The 27,776-nt window shown below is 35.3% G+C and overlaps 2 protein-coding genes and 1 long non-coding RNA gene across 6 annotated transcripts in view; 2 read left to right on the forward strand and 1 right to left on the reverse strand.

The window, feature by feature from the left end:
* The window catches only part of LOC127859872 (zinc finger protein 236-like), a 35,855-nt gene extending 30,711 nt beyond the window's left edge, over window positions 1-5,144 (reverse strand). For 3 of the 4 annotated variants that reach the window (XR_008039506.1, XR_008039505.1, XM_052397447.1), the window contains exon 1: window positions 4,927-5,143. Coding sequence is in view for 2 of the 4 variants with exons in the window: in XM_052397447.1 (XP_052253407.1) it covers window positions 4,927-4,975 (49 nt within the window). In the remaining 2 variants the exon portion in view is untranslated. Of the gene's footprint in view, window positions 1-4,926 lie in introns of all 4 variants that reach the window. The other variant, XM_052397449.1, reaches the window with a different exon arrangement.
* LOC127859874 (aspartate--tRNA ligase, cytoplasmic-like) lies at window positions 5,118-26,370 on the forward strand. The gene is made up of 14 exons (XM_052397451.1): window positions 5,118-5,413; window positions 5,766-5,874; window positions 6,217-6,391; window positions 8,280-8,382; window positions 8,827-8,929; window positions 12,062-12,139; window positions 12,418-12,586; window positions 16,551-16,685; window positions 17,447-17,594; window positions 18,020-18,088; window positions 19,632-19,752; window positions 20,366-20,446; window positions 23,073-23,256; window positions 23,978-26,370. The coding sequence occupies exons 1-14, from the start codon at window positions 5,400-5,402 to the stop codon at window positions 24,067-24,069; spliced, it is 1,581 nt and encodes a 526-aa protein (XP_052253411.1). The 5' UTR covers window positions 5,118-5,399; the 3' UTR covers window positions 24,070-26,370.
* On the forward strand, window positions 13,738-15,415 carry LOC127859887 (uncharacterized). The gene is made up of 2 exons (XR_008039513.1): window positions 13,738-13,849; window positions 14,151-15,415. It is a non-coding gene; the product is annotated as an uncharacterized LOC127859887 (long non-coding RNA).
* Window positions 26,371-27,776: the final 1,406 nt, after the last annotated feature.

The following is a 27,776-nucleotide window of genomic DNA, read 5'->3' on the forward strand; positions in this document are numbered from 1 at the left end:
TATTGAGAAAAAACAACAACTTTGTATGTACACACATTCAATACAATGTCGAACATGCCAATGTAGGAATGAAATAAACATCAAGTGACTCATAGTGAATCCGAACTTCAAATGCCTTTTTATTACATTATAAATAATTGAGTGTGCGCAAATTAAAATGAACTATATTAATAGCATTTAAAATGCTTACCCAACTATTTTTCGGTTGTTAATGTGCTACTGTATAAACACTATATATGTACATTTTAAACTATGATAACAATCTCGTAATCATGGTGTATTAATACCAATCTGTTAACAACATATGTACCCATATTGAACATTTAAATTAAAATTATTACAGGAACTTAAGGATATTAATCATTTTACAATATGATTAATTATTTGCAGTATTTTTAAAAATTAAAGTGTTAATTACTGGTGAACAAGATGTCTACTACCTGGAGTTAATGTTTCAACATATATGTTTTTAGTTTTACGGAAACTGATTGTGTTAGTGCGGATAGGTCACTTTAACTTCAAGTATCATGTATAATGCCACCAGTGTTGTTTTTTTGCCAAAATTATTCGCAATATTAGACCACATACCCCCGCTTTTTAGTACAGCAGTCAACAGGTATGAGTAGCCAGTCTAGATCCCCTGCTCCCCCCCCCCCTGACGAAAATCATCATGACACCTTTAGTTACATTGTCAACTGCCTTTAGCAGTCATTATATTACAAACAAGAAATATCTTTAAAAAAGATATACGGCGTTGATAGTTCAATGAATGAGATCAAGGATAGCGAATGTCTTTTTCTGTGCAGTTCTTAGCTGCATCACACGCAGTACGGGATGTTACGCGGGGTTTTCGCGGCTTATTTTACATTATTACATAATGCTGGTCATAAACCTATAGATACAAAACAGAAAACCAAAAGATGAATTGAAGTGAAACTAAAACATACGAGTCAACCGGCCACACGAGAAGTATCCGTATTTATAGGCGCGTTCTTCGATTAAATCTGTTTCAGTGGTTTGTCGGGCATTGCTATTTGATTCGATTATTAACAGTATCGATAATCCTCGCGCTCATGCTTAATACATTGGTCAATATGGTGGAATAATTATTGTTAAATTAATCAAAAATAATATTTATCATTGTATTGTTGAAAACACATTAAGAATCTACATATTTCTGGTCTAAGGAAAATTCCAGGTCACCTAGTTCACGGATAGCGTATTTATTATATAACTATTATTTTACTGGCATCGAACTCCGGTGATGACCTGTATATAAACTCTGACATTCATACACTGGCCGCGAATTGACCCGGGTTGAAATGCAGTGTATTAAAGTGAGGCCTCGCTTCCACTGCTCTTTATACTTTTACATTTTAACATGTTGACAAGAATATGGAAGTAAGTACTAAATATGAGAACATAGCCTTTAAATATAAACGCGTTGCGCTGGTAATTCTCTGAAAATAAAAAGTGAACGCACGATCTGTATTGATGTCGAGAATTGAGTGTAAAACTGTTCTATCTATTAAGCCTTTTCCTTAGAAATAAAATTGTTTCATGCAGTAAAACAGTGTTACAAAGACGCGGATATGTTTCCAATGTTCTGGTGGAATACTCAAATCAGCCAATGGAATAAATGAAGTGTATTCATTCGTACCTAGCCGCGGGAAATTTTATTTGAATTTTATTGGACACTTACAAAGGTCAGGAGAGGTGAAAAGCTGGCTTAATACAGCTTACGCCGAAAAAACAGCCATTTTTCAACAACGTTAAGCAGTCATTCCAGGGTGCAAACAGCAAAAATTCAACTTGATCTCCCACCTCTGAAGTCATAGCATCTATTTGTATCTATTTTGTGAGTACCGTAAATCCACGAATATAATACACCCTCGTGCATAATATGCACCCCTGAGTTTGGTCAAAATTTATCGGTTAAAAATTGAAAATCCGAGTAAAATACGCACTAAAAAAATCAGTGTCCGAAATCGGCCATTTCCGAAAAAATGTGTCAATATATTTTTGTGCAGTGAAAATAGCAAATCAATTTGGTGTTGTCAACTATCTGTTACCCCGATATATTGATCGGGATGTGTTTTAGTGCTGTTGTTATGACAGTTGCATAATCAATATCCCTGTCTATTGTTTATATTACCATTGAATGTTACCGATAACATACGGGCCCCTTGCTGACATCCGGGTCAAGCATTCATAATTACAAAAGAAAGAAGCAGAGACGCTGTTTTTTGATTTCACATTAAATTCAATTTGACAATATTCGGGACGATAATAATTATTATAATAATAAAGTAATAAGAAGACAAAATGGTTGCTTCCGTTTTTATAGTTGTCTAGATGAATTACTTTTTCATTTTTCTCGATACTTTAATATAACTTAAAATACAATTAAACCACTCGTGTTTTTCATGATCTAGTTAATTAAAATACGCTGCTGTCATTAAGGCTAGTTTGGGAGTAAAAAACAAATTAATTAATTATCACCTTTCAATTTAATTCGGCAATCGGCAGACAGGTGTAAAAGACTCTTAGCATCATAAAACTAATTATTTAATTACCACTCTTTACTTCAGATATGGTAAATATGCAGTAGAAAGATAAATAGTGGTCAGCTAAGAAATATTTATTTACGGGTATTGTCAGTTGTTTTTTTTCATTTGCTAATCTCTTTATACGACTTAGCGTCCAGTCGCTATTTTGTAGGCAGACGACGATATTAACTGTGTATTCAAAGTATACCAGGCTTTTTCCGCCCTATGCCACGGGTCCGAAATTCGGCCCCATTCCCAATGCAAATCTGGTTGTTTTTTTCCCAATTGAAAAAAAAATTCCCAATAAAAAAAAAATAAAAAAAAAAAATTTTTTTTTTTTTTTTTTTTTTTTTTTTTACCCTTTAAATATATAAGTTGACCTGATCTGGTGTAGAAAATAGAAAGTATTGCATAATTAAATTATCTGTTGCCTTGAATTTGTTTTAAGAACTGTAAAATATGTTAATGATTATTTAAGACTTAACTTTTTATCCTCAAAATCCGGCGCTTCCCGCGATTTTTTTCACCTCAAAAAGGCCAAGCCTTTTCCCCAAATTCACATTAAAAAACCTGCACTAATCACACATGTTCATAATATTTTGTAAAATTTTAATAATAAGTTATCAAAATAGTCGTTATTTACCAGTTAACGGCTTCTTTGAAATATAAGAAACACTGTTTTAAATAATTTACATGCGATAATTTTTCCCAATTGAGCCAATTTTGCGATTAATTTTTTTCCCAAAATGGGGGTTTTCACGACGCGAAATTCCCAAAATTCCAGTGTGGCGTTTTCCCAAAATGGAGCGGAAAAAGCCTGTATACAGTGTCTGCGCATGGATGACCCAATATTATCCGATAGCTCCTCCCGTTCTCACGTTTCATTCGACAACGTCATTTCATGTGTAAGCGAGCTCAATGTTGATTGGCCAGCTACAATGCCGACTTCAATAACAATAAGGTCAAGCGATGTCTCATAATCGGGTACAGACCGGGTTTCGTTTACTGTTCGAATTGCGAACACTTTTATTCAAACAAAGAGACAAATATAGAAAACCAGTCCGATATAAATGGCAGATGTTTTCAATGAAATTTTACTAGATTTTCGCATTAAAGATTTTAATTGAGCCAAATTCTCAATATTTTCGCAAATGACTCAAATGCCGAACGAAAGTGCGAGCCCTGTTGCACCCCATTGATGTAATGGTGTAGTTCAAAATGGCTGCCGCGAAGCGAATAACAGCGATTTAGTTGAAAATTTGCACAGGAAAATTTTTGTTCTGCTCTTAACTCGTATATTATACGAAGAAGAAAAAATCGGCAGTTAAAAAAAGTGCATATTATATTCGTAGATTTACGGTATAAAAGAATCTGATTGCGGTAATCGCTATTAATTTAATAAATGCCCCTACTGTGAGAAAACAAATACTAGGGTGCTGAGATAGTTTGTTTTATGGTGACAATTATAGTAAAATCTTCAAAATGATAAATGCCAGAGTTCTGTGTAAATAACACATTTTTAATAATTATCCCTGATTAAATCATTTCTAAATAGTACTTAGGTATTAGTGTACCACAAATATTTGCATATTATTTAGGGTTTTTCCTTATCACATATTTTAACACAATAGAGTGAAAGAATTCCTCTCTTTGGGCATTTATATGCTATTTTTTCACACAAAATTGAACCGATCCCCTTCCCTGAGCAAAACTGAAAAATCACTGAAAACAAGCATTACTATTCAGTTATTTTTCATAATTATCCACATGTAACAGTGAAAATATCATTCATATAAAACAACTAAGAATATTTTTTTAGAAAGTTAAGACCAATAACTGTCAATATGATGAAGAAGATACAATATGACAACTAATTATTTAAGATCATCTTTAACAATTGCATATTATTTATTATATCGATTGAATTGTGAATTTGTGACATAATAATTATATATTATGTACATTATTTACTTTAGTTAAATGCAGTGTTTTTACGCGATATCAAAAGGTTTTTATATCTGTCAATTAAAATGTTTTATGTAGTTAAACATCCTGAATAATGTGAATTAAAAATATATTATAACAAATAGATTGATTTTGTTTATATTTCTTATAGAACAGAATAATGAAGAATAACAGAATAATTAACATAACGTAGCTCACAAAGCTAAATCTCTACAAACCAAAGTAAAGTACTCAACTTAAAAACTATGGTAGGGGTAGTGCAACACAATACATACACAGTTTATGGCGCATATACTGCCATTCACGTTGCACGCACTAACGGCAGTATCAACTTCAGAGATCTACCTACAATCTACACAGTGGAATGTAAATGACAATATAAACGAATTAAAAGTTCAACGTATCTACTTACTAGACAAGTGCTGGGGTTTTGCTTGTTTTCTTCGAGACGAACTTGGCATTCTTCATTGGTACTTCTACGCCCACGACGTCTGTGCATGCGTTATACGAGGAAAAACACTGTCAACATAACTCGAATGCGTTTCCTGCAGCCATCTAATTTTCTACTTTGAAGAGTTGAATGCAAATCAATACACTGCCAATATTGTGCACGAGAGTTGTCTACCGTTTGATGGAAATACGATCTCTAAGGGAGAGAACTCATTTTTGCGTAATATGTAAATCTTGATAACTGATAACAATTTTCGCGATGCATGTTGGGATTGGCATGTGGAGAACTCTGAAGACGGTGTTGAAGTAAACAAACGAGGCAAGAAAGCCGGTGTGACAGAGCATTTGATACGTGATAGGAACATTGATTCAACATAACGACTTAAGTGTTAATTATTATAAAGTGTCATTAAGCGGTATTATTTGGAACAGAACATGGAAGGCACAGGGTAATTATTTCATGAGTTTTGACAGCCATGTTTTGGCTTACGCCGTAGTGGGTGGGGTGTCAACATGATGCAATTCATTATCATAGTCACGTTACACAGCCTTTTAAAGAAGGAAATGACGTACGTATAATTAAAGAATAACCGTGTTTAATAAGCAAATTCCATAATAGCTGATGTAACTTTATTTTGTTCATGGAATATCACCAATGTTGTAAACATATTCTCTTCTATAAGTTCTAAGTTCTAACGTGGGCTGTAAACATCTTGTCAGGCCTATAAAAATGTGGCTGTGTCATCTAATATCTTGAAAAGAACATTTAATGAACCTGAAATCATGAAACCTTGTTTGTAGGGAAGTCGAAGGTGCGATGTCAAAGAAGGCCTTAAAGAAGCAACAAAAGGAGGCAGAAAAGGCGGCAAAGAAAGCGATGTACAAGAAACAGGAAGGAAAGGAAAATGAGGTTAGCTTAATATGTTGTCATGTTTGTCTTAATCCACAAGCCTGTATCATTTGATTGTCATAGAAAGACTGTCATATTTCTACAAGCTCATCTAGAGCTATCTAAATTTCTAAATTATTTTTAAACTTAATAAATGTGTCTAACCATGGGTTTAAAGCCTAGTTTTTTGCGTGAAGACTGTTGTTTGTGTTTTACAAAGACTGTTTATTGTAACTCATATTTACAGTAACACAGCCTAATATTATCATAAACCGCTATTCTGCATTCATAACACTTTTTGTTTTCATTTCATTGACTGTATGGGATATTATTACATTAAGTTTATTGTTTCTGCAATTTCAGGGTGAAGGTGAAGACAATGGCAAAGATGTATCCGAGGGTTTCTATGGAGTGATGCCTCTGATACAGTCAAAGGAGCGTTTAGACAGACGTGTACTAGCGCTGAAGGAGCTCACCCCTGACCTCGCTGACAAGAAGGTTTGGGTGAGGGCACGCTTACAGACAAGTCGTAGTAAAGGTAACCTATAGTGTACTGAGTGCTTAACCAGTTTATTTAACAATAAACAATCAGTAATGTTTTAATCTCTTGCTTTATTTTAAGATCTATGAAAAAAGTAGAATACAAATATTGCCTTCCTTAGGATTCAAACCTGGAACCTCTGTCAGCCAAAGGCAGTGTGCTACCACTAAGCCACCCAGGCTTAAGTATTTATCATTAGGAATTCAGGGTTTTTTATGCCCCCATTTCGAAGAAAAGGGGGTATATAGTTTTGACACTGTCCATCGGTCGGTCGGTCACACTTTTCGTGTCCGCTCTCTAATTAAAAAAGTTTTCATCCGATCTTTACCAAACTTGGTCAGAAGTTGTATCCAGACAATATCTAGGTCAAGTTCGAATATGGGTCATGCCGGGTCAAAAACTAGGTCATGGGGTCACTTAGTGCCTTTCAAGGATTTAGCATGGTGTCTGCTCTCTAATTGAAGTAGTTTTCATCTGATCTTTACTAAACTTGGTCAGAAGTTGTATCAACACAATATCTAGGTCATGTTCGAATATGGGTCATGCCGGGTCAAAAACTAGGTCACTGGGTCACTTAGTGCATTTCAAGGATTTAGCATGGTGTCCTCTCTAATTGAAGTAGTTTTCATTTGATCTTTACTAAACTTAGTAAGAAGTTGTATCAAGACAATATCTAGGTCAAGTTCGAATATGGGTCATGCCAGGTCAAAAACTAGGTCACGGGGTCACTTAGTGCATTTCAAGGATTAAGCATGTTGTCCGCTCTATAGTTTATGTGACTTTCTGATTTATTTTGATATTCTAAGACATTTTTATGCCTCCGAAGGAAGGCATATAGTGATCGGACTGTTCGTTCGTCTGTCCGTCCGTCTGTCCGTCTCGTTTTGCGTTTAGATTTCAAAAAATGCTCATAACTTCTATGTCGCTTCAGATAGCAATTTCATATTTGGCATGCATGTGTATATGGACAAGGCCTTTCCATACGCACACAAATTTTGACCTTGACCTTGAACTTAGGGTCCGCGTTTAGGTTCGAAATCTGCGTTTAGGATTTGAAAAAAGCTATTGTCTACTCCAAAGCAGTATTTTTATTCTGAAAAAGTAAAAATATGAAAAAATAAAGAGGGTGATATATAGAAAACACGATAGTTATTTTTACAGCGAAAAAATTTCTACTAACTGCAGCAGATGACATATGTAACAAACAACAAAATTTAAATATTGAACGCCTGTTATGCAGCAAACTAATAGTTCAATAAAATGTAGGGGCTGTATTTCTCAAAAACATTTACACAGTTATACTTTTATGTAGTGACAAAGTTACTGTTGGGGGCATCTGTGTCCTGTGGACACATTTCTTGTTTACCTTATATATAAGACGCCGATATAGAGCAAACATTTACAAATGTAATAATGAGAGAGTAAGTAACCAAATCCCCCAAAAAGGGAAACACCGCGAAAATAGTCAGTCCCTGTCAAGAAGATCTCAGTCTGCCACAATCAGCCATAGTCAATCCCGGTGAAGATGGTCTATGAAGAAAATAACACTCTTTTTTTTCTTTTTAACCAATTTAGCCGTAAAAGTAAGACTCTTAACATTTTCCCAAATTAAGGAAAAGAGTGAACAATTTTTCCCCTAAAGTGGAAAATCGCACGTAAAATTTCCCCCACATAAGGGCTAAAGGCCCCATCTCCAACAACCCCCCAAAAAAACCTGGAATTGCATTTGCACCCATATAATGAATTCAGACCTTTTAGCTATTAAAGAGCTTTTGCTTTGTTAATATGATGTTTCATTAATTGTATTAGTTCTAAAAAGTAATTTCTCGATATGTAGATATGTATCCAGTGCCTTCAATTCAGTTCTCCTTGTTGTTTTTTTAAGGAAAGCAGTGCTTCTTTGTTTTGCGGCAACAGAAGTGGACAGTGCAGGCCATAGTTTCTGTGGGAGAGACAGTTAGCAAACAGATGATTAAATTTGTGGCTGGGTTAGTAGTTACTTTTCCATTAGTTTATTTTCTAATACTTTTATGTAAGTTAATAATGTTGATTGATACATTGATAACAGTTTAGCCAGTGACAAAGGACTGTATCTTTTGTTCAATTAAATGTAGGGCTCCCCCTGGCTCAAAATTTTATGTTGCCAAATTTACCTTTTTATGTCTGAAATCTTATTATTTTGGCTAATTTATGGGTGATTATAAAAAACGTAGCCTTTTTATAGTTTCTATCCACTGTTTAATTTGTTAGATTGCAGATTAAGATCTTAATGTGTGATTTCCCTTTGTTTATTGAAGTTTCAATAAAAAATTAAACACTGATACATTATGTACACTTGTGTCCTATGAAATACGTGGAACATTCAATCTGCATTAAAACAAAAAAATCCCATGTCTACACTTTCATATATTTAAGAAATGCTTCTTTTTTAGAGTGAATAAAGAGTCAATTATTGATGTTGAGGGATATGTGAGAACAGTCCCAAAGAAGATTGAGTCTTGCACACAACAAGATGTAGAGTTACATGCAGAACAGGTATTAATAGCAGAGCTTTGTAGAAAATCATGTTGTCTTGTCTCAACATTTAGGGTGTACCATAATGACTCTAAGTTTTTGGACACTACATTTTCAAACGCCCCCTTTTCTGGCCAAAATAAATATTTTTTCATGACTAAAAATTTATGGACATACAGGTTTTTGTTAATAATTTATTACTCCAAATTTTCGCACAGTACCTTATGCAGTGCTATTTTACCAGATTTCTTCCCTGTTTTCGCTTATCCTGTGTCTATTCCATCATTTTTATGCCCCCAAAGGAGGGCATATAGTGATCAGACTGTCTGTCCGTCTGTCTGTCCGTCTTTCCGTCACACTTTGCGTTTAGTTTTCGAAAAATGCTCATAACTTTTATGTCCCTTGAGTCATAACCTTAATATTTGGTATGCATGTGTATATGGACAAGGCCTTTCCATACGCACAAATTATTTTACCCCTGTGACCTATATTTTATAGTGCGTGATATTTAATTTTAACAAGCACATGATACTAGTCGTTAATACAATGGACGCTTTATATATTGCCAACCCGCATCCAATCATCAATTCAATCTTTTTAGTTTGTCTCTAAATTTTTGGACCTCCATATGTTTTGAATATTTTTCGTATCTAAATTTCCAGACACACAAAAATATTATTGTTAAGTTTTTGAAAAGTAAGAGTACTGACGGCAGTTGTGTTTATTTGTGGTGTCTGCAAATTACTGTTGTTTTGACTTGATCAATCATAAAACTTTTACTTCGCTTTATACTTTTGAAACTCAACATTATTATTCACCCCGTTACAAACTAACAAAATAACATAACAAAGTAAAAGAGGTTTACTGGAATCAACATATATGCTCTCTTTCATTCAGTCCGTCTGTGTCATTTGGTACACACGAACTTGTCCAAAGGCATTTTCCTACACTTGTCACAACACTCAAACTTGCAGGCATTGTTCCTTATGATATGATTCTTTAATGTTTAATTTTTATCATTGTACATTAAACAAATTACAAAAGTTATGCCTGTTTCAACTAGGACATAACAACATATAACATTCATCAAATTGTGTGTTCTTAGTCTCTATTATGGCAAATAATAGTTTATCTTGGCCTCAAAAGGTCATACCCCATAAGTAAACAATATTATGAAGAAAAGCCTATCGTCATGAGTGGATATCACACGAATTATCTTAATCTGATTCCATACAAAAGAGAAAATGTATGAAATTGAAAAGAGCATATTGAAATGGTTGTGATTCTATATGAATTGGAAATGAAGTAATTCATTTAATAATTGATGTTGAGGAATAAAAACCATTTGTTTTTCTTTAACAATGGATGGGGAAGAGTTAAGACCGTGTGTTTTCCTTTAACAATTTATGGACAGTCTTGATAGTGAGCTCTGCATCTTTTTCAGGTGTAAATATTGAGCTCTTCGTCTATTTAAGGTGTGGATAGTGAGCTCTGCATCTATTTCAGGTGTGGATATTGAGCTCTTCCTCTATTTAAGGTGTGGATAGTGAGCTCTGCATCTTTTTCATGTATGGATAGTGAGCTCTGCATCTTTTATAGGTGTGGATATTGAGCTCTGCATCTTTTTTGGGTGTGGATATTGAGCTCTGCGTCTATTTCAGGTGTGGATATTGAGCTCTGCATCTATTTCAGGTGTGGATATTGAGCTTCTATCTTTTTCGGGTGTGGATATTGAGCTCTGCATCTTTTTCAGGTGTGGATATTGAGCTCTGCGTCTATTTCAGGTGTGGATAGTGAGCTCTGCATCTATTTCAGGTGTGGATAGTGAGCTCTGCATCTTTTTATGCCCCCAGTAGGGTGGCATATAGCAGTTGAACAGTCAAGCTAGTCTGTCTGTCTGTGTGTCCGTCCGAACACTTTAACATTGGCCATAACTTTTGCAATATTGAAGATAGCAATTTGATATTTGGCATGCATGTGTATCTCATGAAGCTGCACATTTTGAGTGGTGAAAGGTCAAGGTCATCCTTCAAGGTCAAAGGTCAAGAAAACAAAATCCAAGAGAAGTAACAAGCTTTAATGGGAGATAATTTCTATTTTTTATCATTTGGCAGGTACAGATCAATTTCACAAGGGAAGTAATATTTATTTAAAGGATATAATAAAAAACAAATTTTAAGGTGAAGGTCATCCTTCAAGGTCAAAAGTAAAAAAATACAATCCAAGGGAACTAATAAGCTATTAAAGGGAGATAATTTCTAAACCTGCCACATGATATATTGAAATTTTATTTCCAAGCGGCGCAATAGGGGGCATTGTGTTTCTGAGGAACACATTCCTTGTTCAGTTGTGGATAGTGAGCTCTGCATCTATTTCAGATGTTGATATTGAGCTCTGTCTGGATTTCAGTTGTGGATAGTGAGCTCTGCATCTATTCCAGATGTTGATATTGAGCTCTGTCTGGATTTCAGTTGTGGATAGTGAGCTCCGAATCTATTCCAGATGTTGATATTGAGCTCTGTCTGGATTTCAGGTGTGGATAGTGAGCTCTGCATCTATTCCAGATGTTGGTATTGAGCTCTGTCTGGATTTCAGGTGTGGATAGTGAGCTCTGCATCTATTCCAGATGTTGATATTGAGCTCTGTCTGGATTTCAGGTGTGGATAGTGAGCTCTGCATCTATTCCACATGTTGATATTGAGCTCTGTCTGGATTTCAGGTGTGGATAGTGAGCTCTGCATCTATTCCAGATGTTGATATTGAGCTCTTTCTGGATTTCAGGTGTGGAAAGTGAGCTCTGCATCTTTTGTATGTGTGGATAGTGAGCTCTGCATCTATTCCAGATGTTGATATTAAGCTCTGTCTGGATTTCAAGTGTGGATAGTGAGCTCTGCATCTATTCTAGATGTTGATATTGAGCTCTGTCTGGATTTCAGGTGTGGATAGTGATCTCTGCATCTTTTACATGTATAGATAGTGAGCTCTGCATCTATTTTAGGTGTGGATAGTGAGCTCTGCATCTATTTAAGTTGTGGATAGTGAGTTCTGCATCTATTTTAGGTGCAGATAGAGAGCTCTGCATCTATTTTAGGTGTTGATAGTGAGCTCTGCGTCTATTTCAGGTGTAGATATTGAGCTCTGCGTCTATTTCAGGTGTGGATAGTGAGCTCTGCATCTCCACGGTTACCACTGTTGGTCGAGGATGCCTCCAGGCCAGAGGGCACAGATGATGTGAGTTAAAGGACAACTTAAACAATTTTTTATTTTAATATCATTGCTGATTTCTAATCTTGGACTTGGCATTATGCTGCTATGGGTTATTAGGGGTAATATTGTATGACTCTTATCATTTTTATTCCCAAAATATGACATGATGCCCCTATGTTGTAATAGAGTAAACATGGATGTCAGATACAAATGAGGCCCACATATTTTCTGTTTTTTCCCAGAATTTTCCAGAGCGAGAGTCAATTATATTTCTGTTGAATTTCATTCACATTTCCTTGCAGTCATTGGCAACAGTAAGCCAAGACACGCGACTTGACAACAGAGTAATAGATCTGAGGACAACCACCAATCAGGCGATATTTCGCCTTGAAGCGGGCGTCTGTAAACTGTTCAGGGAGATCTTGGATGACCAAGGATTTGTGGAAATCCATACACCAAAAATCATCTCGGGTAAGAGGCATTCTTTTAGTTTATTAACAGTGATTATGGCTGTAAATTGTCAGTTTGTTAATTTTACTTTTTATGCCCCCATTCGAAGAAGAGGGGGAATATTGTTTTGCACATATCCGTCGGTCTGTCTGTCCGTCAGTCCGTCCTCCAGATGGTTTCGGGATGATAACTCAAGAACTCTTAGGCCTAGGATCATGAAACTTCATAGGTATATTGATCATGACTGGCAGATGACCCCTATTGATTTTCAGGTCACTAGGTCAAAGGTCAAGGTCACAGTGACTCGAAATAGTAAAATGGTTTACGGATGATAACTCAAGAATGCTTACACCTAGGATCATGAAACTTCATAGGTTCATTGATCATGACCCTAATAATTTTCAGGTCACTAGGTCAAAGGTCAAGGTCACAATGACTTGAAACAGTGAAATGGTTTCCTGATGATAACTCAAGAATAATTAGAGGTCAAGGTCACAGTGACTCAAAACAGTAAAATGGTTTCCGGATGATAACTCAAAAATGCTTACGCCTAGGATCATAAAACTTCATAGGTACATTGATAATGACTGGCAGATGACCCCTATTGATTTTTAGGTCACTAGGTCAAAGGTCAAGGTCACAGTGACAAAAAACGTATTCACACAATGGCTGCCACTACAACTGACAGCCCATATGGGGGCATGCATGTTTCACAAAAAGCCCTTGTTTATAACTTAAAGGGACTGAATTTCCTATGCTTTTTATCACAAAAAAAAATAGCAAGACATCTTTTATGCAATCTCTATGTTTTCAGTAATTTTCCAGGAAACAAAGGTAACGATCCTTAGTATTCTACCTTGGTAAAATTTCATATAATATTTGTTTTTTTAATGTATGAGTATCGTTATGTTTTAACACAAACTGTTTTGAAGACATTTTTCTAAGTCTGAAGTCTTATTTAGCTCATTTGTAAACTCTTTTTTCTAATCTGTAAGATATATTTGAAAACTGTAGATCTTTAAATCTGTCCTGTTTAGCTTAATGAATTAAAGCTGGTTGTCATATGTTGACATTTTTAGCCGGATTTTTTTCGAAAAAATCTCGGCTTATAGATTGATGTTGTCGGGCGGGCGGGGGGGGCGGGCGGGCGGGCGGGGTGGCGGCGTGCTCGAAAATGTTAAAGTTCTTATTTCATGGTATAACTTTGGTATGCTTGGACCTAGAGTCTTCAAACTTGACATGAAGGTTGGCCAGGATTAACAGATGACCACTGGTAATTTCAAGGTCATTCATTTGAAGGTCAAGGTCACTGTGACCTTCAATATAAAAAATGTTAAAGTTCTTATAACTTTGGTATGCTTGGACCTAGAGTCTTGAAACTTGACATGAAGGTTGGCCATAACTAGTTAGTAACCACTGGTCATTTCAAGGTCATTCATTTGAAGGTCAAGGTCACTGTGACCTTGAATGTAAAAATGTTAAAGTTCTTATTTCATGGTATTACTTTGGTATGCTTGGACCTAGAGTCTTCAAACTTGACATGAAGGTTGGCCAGGATTAACAGATGACCACTGGTCATTTCAAGGTCATTCATTTGAAGGTGAAGGTCACTGTGACCTTCAATATAAAAATGTTAAAGTTGTTATAACTTTGGTATGCTTGGACCTAGAGTCTTGAAACTTGACATGAAGGTTGGCCAGAACTAGTAAGTAACCACTGGACATTTCAAGGTCATTCATTTGAAGGTCAAGGTCACTGTGACCTTGAATGTAAAAATGTTAAAGTTGTTATAAATTTGGTATGCTTGGACCTAGAGTCTTGAAACTTGACATGAAGGTTGGCCAGAACTAGTAAGTAACCACTGGACATTTCAAGGTCATTCATTTGAAGGTCAAGGTCACTGTGACCTTGAATGTAAAAATGTTAAAGTTCTTATTTCATGTTATAACTTTGGTATGCTTGTACCTAGAGTCTTCAAACTTGAAATAAAGATTGGCCAGTACTAGAAGATGACCACTGGTCATTTCAATGTCATTCATTTGAAGGTCAAGGTCACTGTGACCTTAAATGTTAAAATGTTAAAATTGTTATAACTTTGGTATGCTTGGACATAGAGTCTTCAAACTTGACATGAAGGTTTGCAAGCACACTTAGATGACCACTGGTCATTTCAAGGTCATTCATTCTAAGGTCAAGGTCACTGTGACCTTGAATGTAAAAATGTTAAAGTTCTTATAACTTTGGTAGGTAAAAATGTTAAAGTTCTTATTCCATGTTATAACTTTGGTATGCTTGTACCTTGAGTCTTCAAACTTGACATAAAGGTTGGCCAGTACTAGAAGATCACCACTGCTCATTTCAATGTCATTCATTTGAAGGTCAAGGTCACTGTGACCTTCAATGTTAAAATGTTAAAATTGTTATAACTTTGGTATGCTTGGACCTAGAATCTCAAACTTGACGTAAAGGTTTGCAAGCACACTTAGATGACCACTGGTCATTTCAAGGTCATTCATTTCAATGTCATTCATTTGAAGGTCAAGGTCACTGTGAACTTAAATGTTAAAATGTTAAAATTGTTGTAACTTTGGTATGCTTGGACCTAGAATCTCAAACTTGACGTAAAGGTTTGCAAGCACACTTAGATGACCACTGGTCATTTCAAGGTCATTCATTTGAAGGTCGAGGTCACTGTGACCTTGGATGTAAATATGTTAAAGTTGTTAATACTTTGGTATGCTTAGACCTAGAGTCTTCAAACTTGATATGAAGGTTGGCCAGAACTAGTAGATGACCACTGGTCATTTTAAGGTCAAGGTCACCGTGACCTTGAATGTAAAAATGTTAAAATTCTTATTTCATGGTATAACTTTCTTATGCTTGGACTTACAGACTTCAAACTGGACATGAAGGTTGGCCAGCACTAGTAGATGACAATTGGTCATTTTAAGGTCATTGAAGGTCAAGGTCACTGTGACCTTGAATGTTAAAAATTAAAATTAAAAGTTGTTTTAACTTTCGTATGCTTGGACATGGACTTTGCCATGACTAACAGATGACCACTGGTCAAGAGAACAACTGGTCATTTTAAAGTCTTTCAATTGACAGTGACCTTAAATGTGAATATTTTTTTCATGATTTAACTTATGCATGCATTCAAAACATAACACAAGGTTTGCTCATGCCTTGAAAAGTACTTACATTTCATTTTGACCTTTGAACAATATTTCAGTAATTTAAGTATTGCATTGACAAAAACACGAAAGGTACTTTCCTGTCATTTAAATCAAAAATCCGGCTTCAATGCGGTCATCTCCGACCGCGGAACTCTTGTTTTAATGTTTTAAGCATTTTTACATTTAACAATCATTTTCCAAGAAGTTGACTTACTTCATCCTAATAAGTAACTAAATAAGTTTATTTCTGAAAACCCAATGTGGTATAAGTAATATTTCTATAAAATATATTTAGAAGATTTTTAGTTGCATTCAACTTTTTGAAAATCATTCCTCAAATTAAAGGTATAGTTCAAACAGTGTCTGACCTGCAACTGCCACTGAGCAAATATTCTCAAGTTAATCATAAGAAGACAAATGCTGGAAACGGTCTAGAGAATGTCTTTATAAGTCTACAGTTTTCAAGCTTTATTCGATTGTTCAGACATTGTCCAGACTACAGGATTTGTTTTCAACAACTCATTTTCCATTTTTAAGACGTAAGCACAAAGAAAAGACATTGAGCGAAGAATATCGTCCAGCATATAAATATTTACAGGCTAATACAGGTGTCAATGTCCTTAGTTAACAAAATTGTGTACATGAAGAATGATGTAGATAGAAGCATTAAATGCCAAATTTGAATCAAAATGAAAAAAATTCCTAGATATTCCAATTTAAAAAAATATTCCTTATCCATAAACTTAAGTCTAAGAATAGTTTTGTGAATGCAGGCACTGGTAATCCCCTAACTTGTGATTTTTGTTCAGGTGCATCAGAGGGCGGGGCTAACGTGTTTGAGGTGACCTACTTCAAGACCAAGGCCTACCTGGCCCAGTCCCCGCAGCTCTACAAGCAGATGTGTATCTCGGCAGACTTCGAGAAAGTGTACACCATTGGCGGAGGTGGGTGTCTGTCGAATCATGTGCATCTAGACTTTCTAAAGACTATGGATTCTTAAAATATACATGTTTGTTTTCCAGGGTACTGGGTCAATAATTCTTGTATCCATACTGAATCAATCGCAATAAAGAATGCTTAAATTTTAAGACTTGAATTGACACTTCCAATTGAAATCTTAATTTTAGTTATGGAGTAACTTTGTTTAATCCATTCAGTATTACACTAAGATGGTAATTTAATTATTAGTTTCTTACCCTGTATTCTGATTTTGAAAAATGAAGTGTCGGATTTACACCAACACATAATGTGTCTTTCTTTTCCAGTAAAGCCTTGAGTTTAACAATCCAGATACCCTTAAAATAATGCTAAACATTATGTTCATATAAAAGTGTAAATTCGAATCATTTTGGCCAAACCTGAAACCCAAACTAAGTTTAACAAAAAAGTTTGATTTCTTTCATACATATTGATTCATATTTAGGCTTTAGCATAATAACATAGAACACATTAACCCATTTATGCCTAGCATCCTGAAAAAAGGACATTGCAAACAGCGTAGACCCAGATGAGACGCCGCATAATGCGGCGTTTCATCTGGGTCTGCGCTGTTTGCTTAAAGGAATTTCTGTAAGTAATATTCTAAATATAGAAATAAGTATACTAGACATCCCTAATTTTATAAATACATTGCTATAATTTAGAAGGATGAGAGAGTCCACTGGGCATAAATGGGTTAAAAACGCTCATATTTCTTTGATTGCAGTATTTAGAGCTGAGGACTCGAACACCCATCGTCACTTGACAGAGTTTGTGGGTGCTGATATTGAGATGTGCTTTAACTACCACTACCACGAGGTCATAGATGTCCTTGACCAATTGTTTGTCTACATTTTCAAAGGACTTAGGGACAGGTCAGTACAGTACAGTTGACTAGTGTTTGCATTCTTTTTATTCTGGGATACATAAGTACCAATTTTATCTTTGTTGACTCACTGTAAAGTCAGTACATCTTTAACCTAGTTTTTGAGATTGTGAATAACAGTTTTTTGGAACAAAGCAATGTTGACCCAGTTTTAATGATTGCTATATTTTAATTAAGCAGCTTGCATATTTATGGAATCTTTTCAGGAGCTAAGCTGTGCTCTAATGAGACCAAAAAAAAGCTTGCATGTCTGTATAACAACCAAGCTATTGACTGACCAGCCAGATGCTAGTCCAGAGCTAAACTTGCAGATAATGGCATAAGACCCATTTTAGCATATTTGCATCTCATATGTATTTCCTGTTCAGTGGATGTCAAGAGGTCTCATACTAGCATGTATATAACCTATTTCAGGTATTCAGAAGAAATCACAACAGTTGGGAGGCAGTACCCAGCGGAACCTTTCAAATTCTTGGAACCAAGGTAAAGCATAAACATATTTAAATTTGCTCAATTGCATCGAAGCTGAAGGTTTATTTAAATGCTCGTGTCTGTTTCTGGGTAGAATCAGTTATTGTTGTCTATGGGGGAGAATCAGATCTAAAGAACGCTCCCATAGTGGGAACCAAGTTAAATACATCGCTAATGACAGTCTTGTGCTTATTTTATTTCTAAAGGCCGCTTGGCTTTTTTTTTCATTGAATGTCTATTAAGATTTTATTGGTAAGATACAGAGTCCTCTGTTCATTGATATTCAACCATTCTCAATCAAATGAATAAATTATGGACCATGTGATGAGAAGACCATTTCAATAATCTTGTGTAAGTTATGAATGAATAACTAGTTGCATTTATTATTTAGCTCACTATACACAGAACAATCAGAGCTATACTTCTCAATCAAATGTGAGCGTCTGCATAATGCTCCTGATAAGTTAAACATGCAACATTTCATGAATGTTTCTAGGTGTACAGATACACCTAATTCTGTAATGAACACTCTTTCCCCATTTTATTTTGTTTATATAAAAAATAAATGTATGTCAAATTAATTATGCTTTATAGCTTTTTTGCTACCCGCAGCAAGTTCAAGCCAAACAAACAAAAGAATGTGTGAAAATTGTGACCAGGAATGTAAAAACATTTCTTGCCATGCGATAATTCGACCCTCGCAAATTCAAGCCATAGATTTTCAGCTCGGCTGTTTTCGGAGAAAACACGAGGTATTGTCATAACCTCCTGGTCGTCCGGCGTCGTGCTAAAACCTTTACATTGGCTCTAAAATTAAAGTGCTTCAACCTACAACTTTGAAACTTCATATGTACATGCACTTTAATGCTTTCTACACGCCACACCCATTTTTAGGTCACTAGGTCAAAGGTCAAGGTCACTGTGACCTCTTATATAAAACTACAACCTTGCCTAAAAACAACATAGTGCTTCCACCTACAACTTTGAAACTTAATATGTACATCATGCACCTTAATGAGTTCTACACGCCACACCCATTTTTGGGTCACTAGGTCATAGGTCAAGGTCACTGTGACCTCTAATATTAAACTTTAACTTTGCCACAAACATCACAGTGCGTCCACCTACAACTTTGAAACTTCATATGTACATGCACCTTGATGAGTTCTACATGCCACATCCATTTTTGGGTCACTAGGTCAAAGGTCAAGGTCACTATGACCTCTAATATAAAACTAACTTTGCCTCTAACATCATAGTGCTTCCACCTACAACTTTGAAACTTCATATGTACATGCACCTTGATGAGTTCTACACGCCACACCCATTTTTGGGTCACTAGGCCAAAGGTCAAGGTCACTGTGACCTCTAAAACAAAAAAATTCTGACAAGCTTTGGCAGCCGAGCGTGGCACCTGTTATGCGGTGCTCTTGTTTTGAATATATAACAATAAAAATTGAGCCAACTGGAAATTCGAGCCAAGCAAGTTTGAGCCGTTGGGTTTTGACTGTATATTAAATAATCCAATTTGCTAATCTGTGATTGTGTTGTGCAGTTTACGTCTCGAGTACAAAGAGGGCGTGGCCATGCTACGTGAGGCGGGGGTGGAGATGGGAGATGATGAGGACCTGAGCACGCCCAATGAGAAACTGCTCGGAAGACTTGTCAGGGCAAAGGTAGGCACTTGTTGGTGGAGCAGTCGTATTTGTATTAAAGTGCAGTACAATATACAGTGTATTTAAGTGTGGCATTCAAATCTTCATACTCCAAAACTGCATCTAAGGTATAAAACCCAGAATCCTTGATTGACATTTGACCTGTATGATTTAAATGCTGATCCTTTTACAAAATGTATCCAATTGTATCTTTTAGTCAGTTAGCTTAAGCACCAACTTATGTAAACACTTTCCAAGTACAAAACATTTTTTAATGCAGATTCAGTGATGCATTGCTTAAGTGCTTAAGAAATCATATTTACACCTTTATTACTTAGTACATGTATTTAGTTATACTCAATAAACAACATTCTTTTTAGGATTGCAATTTATTGTCACTTATTGGTAACTTATTTCATTGTTTTGAACATGTGCTTATTGTAAAATCTTGTTATTTGGGTCCAGTGTCTACTTGACTCTTTAATTGGTCCCTATCTCCCACAGTGACACTGATGTTTTATACTGTTCTACTGCTGATTGTCTAAACATGTACACATTGTGTGTGCAAAGTGATTGTATTGAAACTATTGGCGTAATTGTCATGGCTTGCATTGAATTTTATCTTGTATTGCAGTACGACACTGACTTCTTTATTCTGGACAAGTTCCCTCTGGCAGTGCGTCCATTCTACACTATGCCTGACCCTTTCGACAAGGTAGGATTGTAACATGTAACACACGCTATAAATACACCATTTGTTTAGGAGGTATCTATTGGTCATAAGTACTAGTGACCATTAAGCAAAGTAGAATTGACAATGTGTTTTTATGCCCACTGTAGGGTGGCATATAGCAGTTGAACTGTCCGTAAGTCAGTATGTGCGTATTGTCAGTCTGTCTGTCCGTCCAAAAAAAACTTTAACGTTGGCCATAACTTTTTCACTATTGAAGATAGCAACTTGATATTTGGCATGCATGTGTATCTCATGGAGCTGAACATTTTGAGTGGTGAAAGGTCAAGGTCATCCTTGAAGGTCAAATGTCAAATAAATGGCGTTTGTCTGTTCAAAAACTTTAACATTGGCCATAACTTGTTCAAAAACTTTAACATTGGCCATAACTTGTTCAATATTGAAGATAGCAACTTGATATTTGGCATGCATTTGCATCTCACGGAGCTGCACATTTTGAATGGTGAAAGGTGAAGGTCAAGGTCATCCTTCAAGGTCAAATGTCAAATATATGACGTCGTTCCGTCCGAAAACTTTAACATTGGCCATAACTTTTTCAATATTGAAGATAGCAACTTGATATTTGGCGTGCATGTGTATCTCATGAAGCTGCACATTTTGGCTGCACATTTTGAGCAGTGGAAGTTCAAGGTCAAGGTTGTCCTTCAAGGTCAAAAGTCAAAAAAATAAAAAACAATTAAAAGCAGCACAATAGGGGGCATTGTGTTTCTGACGAACACATCTCTTGTTCAATTAAGAATGCGAGCACTTAATGTATAACAGTTATGTTGTTAAAAAAACATTTTTCTTGTACATATACCTCTTATACATGTATCTGTTTTCCCTATAGTTTCATTCATTCCTATGATTCAGCCCCACCCCTCCTCCAAAAAATATTAGTTATAAAACCTGTGTTTATTATCGGAATAAAGTCTATCACATAGATGTTGTTGTTTTTTTTGGTTAAAACCTTTCACATATAGGTTTTTTCCCTGAAAGAAAAGTAACTACCCGGTATTAGTAAAAATTGTTACTTACACTGTGCAAATGTCAAATCATTGTGTGAACATTCATCTTGAAACAGTATGTTTGTGTTAATGTATATTTTAGGAGATGTGCTTTATGAATAATATCAACATATGGACAAACAGTTTTTTTCTTAACAGATTGAGGGAAAACAACAGTTCCTGTCAGTTACAAATGGAAATGTCTTATTTGAAAATTATCATGTCTTTATTTTGTTGCAAAGGATTTAATTTTAAGTTTAATGTTTTTATGGTTTTAAATGGTTTCCATTCAGTATGAACATTCAATGTAGCTTTTACCAGTTAGTGGCTGAATATACATGTACTATGCAGTAAATGTGTGTAAAAACAGTATTGTGATTCCCTCAATTTTACATTGGCTACAAGATCATCAATTGAAACAAGCTAATTTTGCTACAAGTGTCACTTGCAATAAAGACTTAAAGCTGATTATGAGAAAGATTGCTGTGCGTAAAAGTGAACTAGAATGTTGAATGATTTGTTTAGGGAGGATGAGTCTTGAATAACTTTGTGATTGTTTAAGCTGTCATAAATTCTCACTGAGATTCACAGATAGACCTGTGTTTAGATAGCTCCTTGTATTCACATAGGGTTATGTAATTTTCAATGGTATACACTATGAGCCTCGTTCTGGGAAAACAGGGCTTAAATGTGTGTTAAGTGCTAATCAGGGATAAGAGAATTAAAGGTTAGTGATGATTTTAGATCAGGTTTATTATGCGAGACTTAGAAAACAAAAAGCACGAGCCTTGGCGTCATTTTGTCGAAAAATGGCGTCATTTCGTGCTGTGGTTTATAGCAGAAATTTAATCAACGTGGCTTTAATCAACTGAATTCACTGTAAAAGTGGGATAAAACATTTTCCACATTTATGGAATTTTTTGTTTTAAGTAAGTCTCATCTTAACAAAAATGGAAATAAGGCGAACAGTTTTGCCCTTTATGCCTGTGCATACTGCACAGGCTAATCAGGGACGGTACTTTACGCACATGCATTAAGCCCTATTTACCCAGAGCAAAGCTCATATTGTTTTGATGCCTTTTGCTGAAATGGTCCAACTCATATGACTTTTGATATCTTTGGGAATATATAGAGGATATTTGTTGGATTCGGTGGATTATCGATTTTAATTCACGAGTGATCATAGAAAATATATATTTTATATGATCACGAGTGAATTAAAATCAATAATCCACCAAACCCAACAAATTTTCTTTTTATTTTATGTTTTTTTTTTTACAGTTTATATACATTGTTAAAGAGTTTAACTAAAGAATTTCGCTGGGAAAATGACGTCATTTCGTCAAAAAAATGACGTCATTTAACATAAACAGTGAAAATTATCGATAATTTTCACTGATAATTTTCATTGTTTGAAACAGTGAAATTATCAGTTTAAATTCACTAATATTTCTCTATAAACCACCGAAAAGCATGAAATAAATAGGGTGTCATAAATTCACCCCATAATTTACAAAAAGATCTGTGTTTTGATAGCACTTTGTATGCATATAATTTTTTGAATTTTTAAATGGTACTCAATATTGTGTTCATATCTGTTGCAGAAATGGTCCAACTCTTATGACTTCTTCATGCGCGGAGAGGAGATCATGTCGGGAGCCCAGCGTATCCATGACCCTGAGTTCCTTGCTGAGCGCGCAACGCACCACAAGATTGACCTCAAGTCCATAGAGAGCTACATCGATGCCTTCAAGTATGGGGCGCCCCCACATGCTGGGGGTGGCATAGGTAAGCCTTTTATATGAGCCTAACTGTGGTGAAATGGAGCCTAATGCATGTGCCTAAAATGTTGTCCAAATTAGCCTGTGCAGTCTGCATAGACTTGTCACGGAGGAGACTTTCCGCAGAAACTGGATTTTTTGCTAGAAGAGACTTCTATCCTTTTGACAAAAAAATACAATAAAAAAGTACCAGAAAATACCATAAACAAAAAAATGCTGTAAAAGCGGGAAGCCTGTTTTTCACAGTGCAAGGCCAATTATGTTAGTTTTTTATATAGTTCTGTGCACAAATGATAAACACATTTATGTTTTTACAATTTATCTACTACTATGTGATAACCATCTGCTTTAAAAATATCCTTTTATAAATATGATATTATACAATAATAATAAAACAATTGTTCAATAAGTTTTTTAAATCTAAAAAACTGTTGTTTTAAAATGTGTGTCTTAATGCCCTTAGCCTTAGCTTTCAAGGTTATACAAAACATTTTTTTAATGTGATATGTATATACTTGCAATTTCACATGCAATGTTGGTACTTGCAATTTCACATTTTTCTGGTGTGCACTTCCCCACATGGCAAAGCCTATGAATCTCTTATAATGGAAATAAACAATACATTACTCGACATTAAAGGGGAATAATTGTAAAATTGCAGTTGCAAAACTTTATAGGTCACATGGGGTCAAATGCCAATAGTAATTGTCTCATTGCATGTCTCACAGGTTTGGAGCGTGTGACGATGCTGTACCTTGGTCTCAACAACATCAGGAAGAGCTCCCTGTTCCCTCGTGACCCCAAACGTATCACCCCGTAATCAAGGAACTGTAGAAGGCCTTCATCTTCAGTGTTCACTAATTGGTTTACATGAGTCATGTCTTTTGACTTGTCGCTTATTCTTTATGCTTATGGATATCCTGCTTACTGATTGTATAACATGATGAACTTCTATGGCCATGTTGTGTTATTTATTTCCACATTATATAAGACATCAAAAATTTATCAGTAATCACAAAGACGCTACGCCTTTTGCCAGTAACACATACATTCAATGAAAACAAACTGATGTTAGTTATATTTTACAATCTTAACTGTCACATGTCGTGATTCTTAAGGAACAATAAGTCATTTCTACACCAAAGAGATTGCATGAACTTGTATGATAACGGTCATGGTTTGAAGTTTAAAATCACTTTTATGTCCCTCACCACTATAGTGGGGGACATATTGTTTTTGCCCTGTCTGTTGGTTTGTTTGCCCAAACTTTAACATTTTGCAATAACTTTTGCTATAGTAAAGATAGCAACTTCATATTTGGCATGCATGTTTATCTCATGGAGCTGCACATTTTAAGTGGTGAAAGGTCAAGGTCATCCTTCAAGGTCAAAGGTCAAAACAACTATATCAAAGCGGCGGGACAAAGTGTTTCTGACAAACACATTTCTTGTTTTTTGTATTTTCTGCTGCAGAAACTGTTAGAAAATTGATGTATTTAGATATTAAGAAATCCTTTTTTGGTTTATTTGAATATTCAGTTCTTTCACATATAATTTTGTAAAAATATGTTCTTGTAATTGAACTGTATAATCCTTCTAGTCAATGGCTCCAAGAGTTTGTATCATTTGAGTGGCTTAAGCACTTCAAAAAATCATGTACTTAAAATGTATTTTAAAGTAAGTCCAATGATTACACTAGCAGTATCAACTCAAGAGTAAACATTTGGATGCTACTGCAGTAACTGTTTGTTAAAAACTCATTTAGTTTTGTATACATTGAAGCTGATGAAATTTTGTTGTTTTTATCATTGTATTTGACCATTTTGTTTAGCTCAAACTGTCAATTAAGATTGTGTTTTGTTAACTCTTTGGTGACATAAAAATACATAACACATAATACTGTTACAGAAAGTTGTGAATACAGATTCTCGTATTTCACATTTGAATACAAGGGGTATTGTTTTCAGAAAATCAATAGGTATATAACAAAATAGGTGATTGACAATTGTTCAAATTGTATTTTATTGAAAAAAAAAAGTATGTGTACATGTTGCCGGTTTGTTAAAAAAGAGTGACTGCATGTTTTTAATGACAATAAGGCTCAACTGGAATGGATCGTTGTTTTTAGCTCGGTTGTTTAAAAAAAAACAACAGAGGTATTGTCATAGCCAGCTGGTCGTGTCGTGTCCGCCGTCCGCGTCGTGCTAAAACCTTAACATTTTGTCAAGGTTTTAAACATTGGCTCTAAAATCAAAGTGCTTCCACCTACAACTTTGAAACTGCATATGTAGATGCACCTTAATGAGTTCTACATGCCACACCCATTTTTGGGTCACTTGGTCAAAGGTCAAGGTCACTGTGACCTCTAAAAAAAAAAATTAATTCTGACAAGCTATTATCTATTCAAAACTGCACCAGCAGCCGAGCGTGGCACATGTTATGCGGTGCTCTTGTTTTCCTTCTTTTTGTCCATTGTCATTATTGTCGTGAAACACACTTACGCTTTAATGTGTTTCAATTCACTCATAAGACCATGATGTTTTTAAACGCTGTATGTCAATGGATTTCTTTAAAGGTAGGACGGGTAGAGTTTTCTTGCCATTGAAATACATGCAGTGTTATCAGCTTAGTAGGCCAAATTTTCAAACACATTTTGTGGAGTTTGCAAATGCTGCAATATGCATTTAAAAAATACTTAGTAAATCAAACCTGGGAAACATTTATTTATATACATGTTTACTTCTTTATGAAAAGAAACATGGCATGGTAATAATGTGAATCTGCCATCATATTGTAACTGGAAATTGGCTGTATGATCTTGGTGCTTGGCTGTGGGTTACAGAAGTACAGGTATGTGAATACCTTATGAGAAATCATCGCAATTTGGTTTGTGCATGTTAAGTGCAATCTCCTATTCCTGTGTATGTGTCAGCGGGTGTGCATGTGTACAGTATGATGCCAAGATGCATGGTTCAAAGTATATATGATATGATGGTTTAAGGCTTGTTGTCATTTTGTCCTTTTGCTTTTTTGTGTTAACAATCAGTGCTATCATTGTTGATGAGATAATATTTTTTCGTGTTTAAGTGCTTTATTTAACTGAAATAAATATTTGAAACAAATTACTTGTTTCTAGTACTATTCATCTACCATCTAGAGCAATCAAATAAATGAATCAGTTGACAATCACCATGCGAGAGCGAGAGCCCATTGCATTTTTGGGTGGATCTAAAATTCAAATATGAAGAAAGAAGAAATGCATTGATAGCATTGTTTAGCTATGTTTTTAAAATTAAAAAAAAAGCAACATTAATTTTGAAGAGCATTGACAAAGTAAAAGGAAGTATACTGGAATCATCATTGACGTCTGCCCGTCTGCTGGCATTCTCCTTCAGTTATCTATGAACATAATTTAAACTATCAGGCATTTACCCTTACAATATGAAGATATGCATTTGAGATTGTTATTATCCTTTGTTACAATTTACGCAAGTTATTCCCCTTTTTCAACTTAGACTTTCTACAACATTTATATACATATACAAGATTTATAATACACACTATTAGCATATTTTTTTCCGAAACCACATGGTGCACAGGTGTTATATTTAGTTTGTTATGATACTAATATTGCAAACATGTCCTCTAAAGATCTTTCTCAAAATATGCCCCTGAGAATAAAGTGGCCACACCCTGGGGGTCACAGGTCAATAAACACTTAAGAGCACAATATTTCAAGTAAACAAAATCCAATGAAACAAACCACTACATAGGTTCAGTATTGTGTATGCACCATGGTATTGTGGTCCTCTACAAGTTGTAATTTTTCTCAAATCAAGCCTCTAGGGGGCAAAACTGGCAACAATCCAGAGATCAGAATGTTTATTTTCACAATATGGTATACGGACATTTGCCCCTTTGGACATCTGCCCCTTCATGAAATCAGGACTAAATGGACAACTGCCCCTTCACACGAATTCTTAAGTTGGACATCTGCCCCTTCACTCAGATTCTCAAGGTGGACATTTGCCCCTTCACTCAGATTCTCAAGGTGGACATTTGCCCCTTCACTCAAATTCTCAAGGTGGACATTTGCCCCTTCACTCAAATTCTCAAGGTGGACATTTGCCCCTTCACTCAAATTCTCAAGGTGGACATTTGCCCCTTCACTCCATTTCTCAAGGAGGACATTTGCCCTTTCAGACTATATTTCTACAGTGCCTATGGTTGTGAATTCAATGATGATTTGACGAGAGTTCATTCATGATATGCTTATAGGTTATACATGTCATTCTCCTTGTTTGATAAGTGTTCCTTCAAATGAATTTTATTTAAACAGAACTTAACTGAGTCATTTTAATTTTGTTATTTGCGTCACTAAATAATTTTAGAAATATGTATTTTTGTAATAAAGAATTTCATAAAAGATAATTCCATTATTCTATTTTATTAATGTTCTTTTTCAAATATATTTACATTCAAATGCATTATCTTTGATGCTTTAGATCAATACCTTCATGAATTAAAT

This window comes from Dreissena polymorpha, chromosome 15 (genome assembly GCF_020536995.1).
Source record: "Dreissena polymorpha isolate Duluth1 chromosome 15, UMN_Dpol_1.0, whole genome shotgun sequence".
NCBI classification, from domain to species: domain Eukaryota; kingdom Metazoa; phylum Mollusca; class Bivalvia; order Myida; family Dreissenidae; genus Dreissena; species Dreissena polymorpha.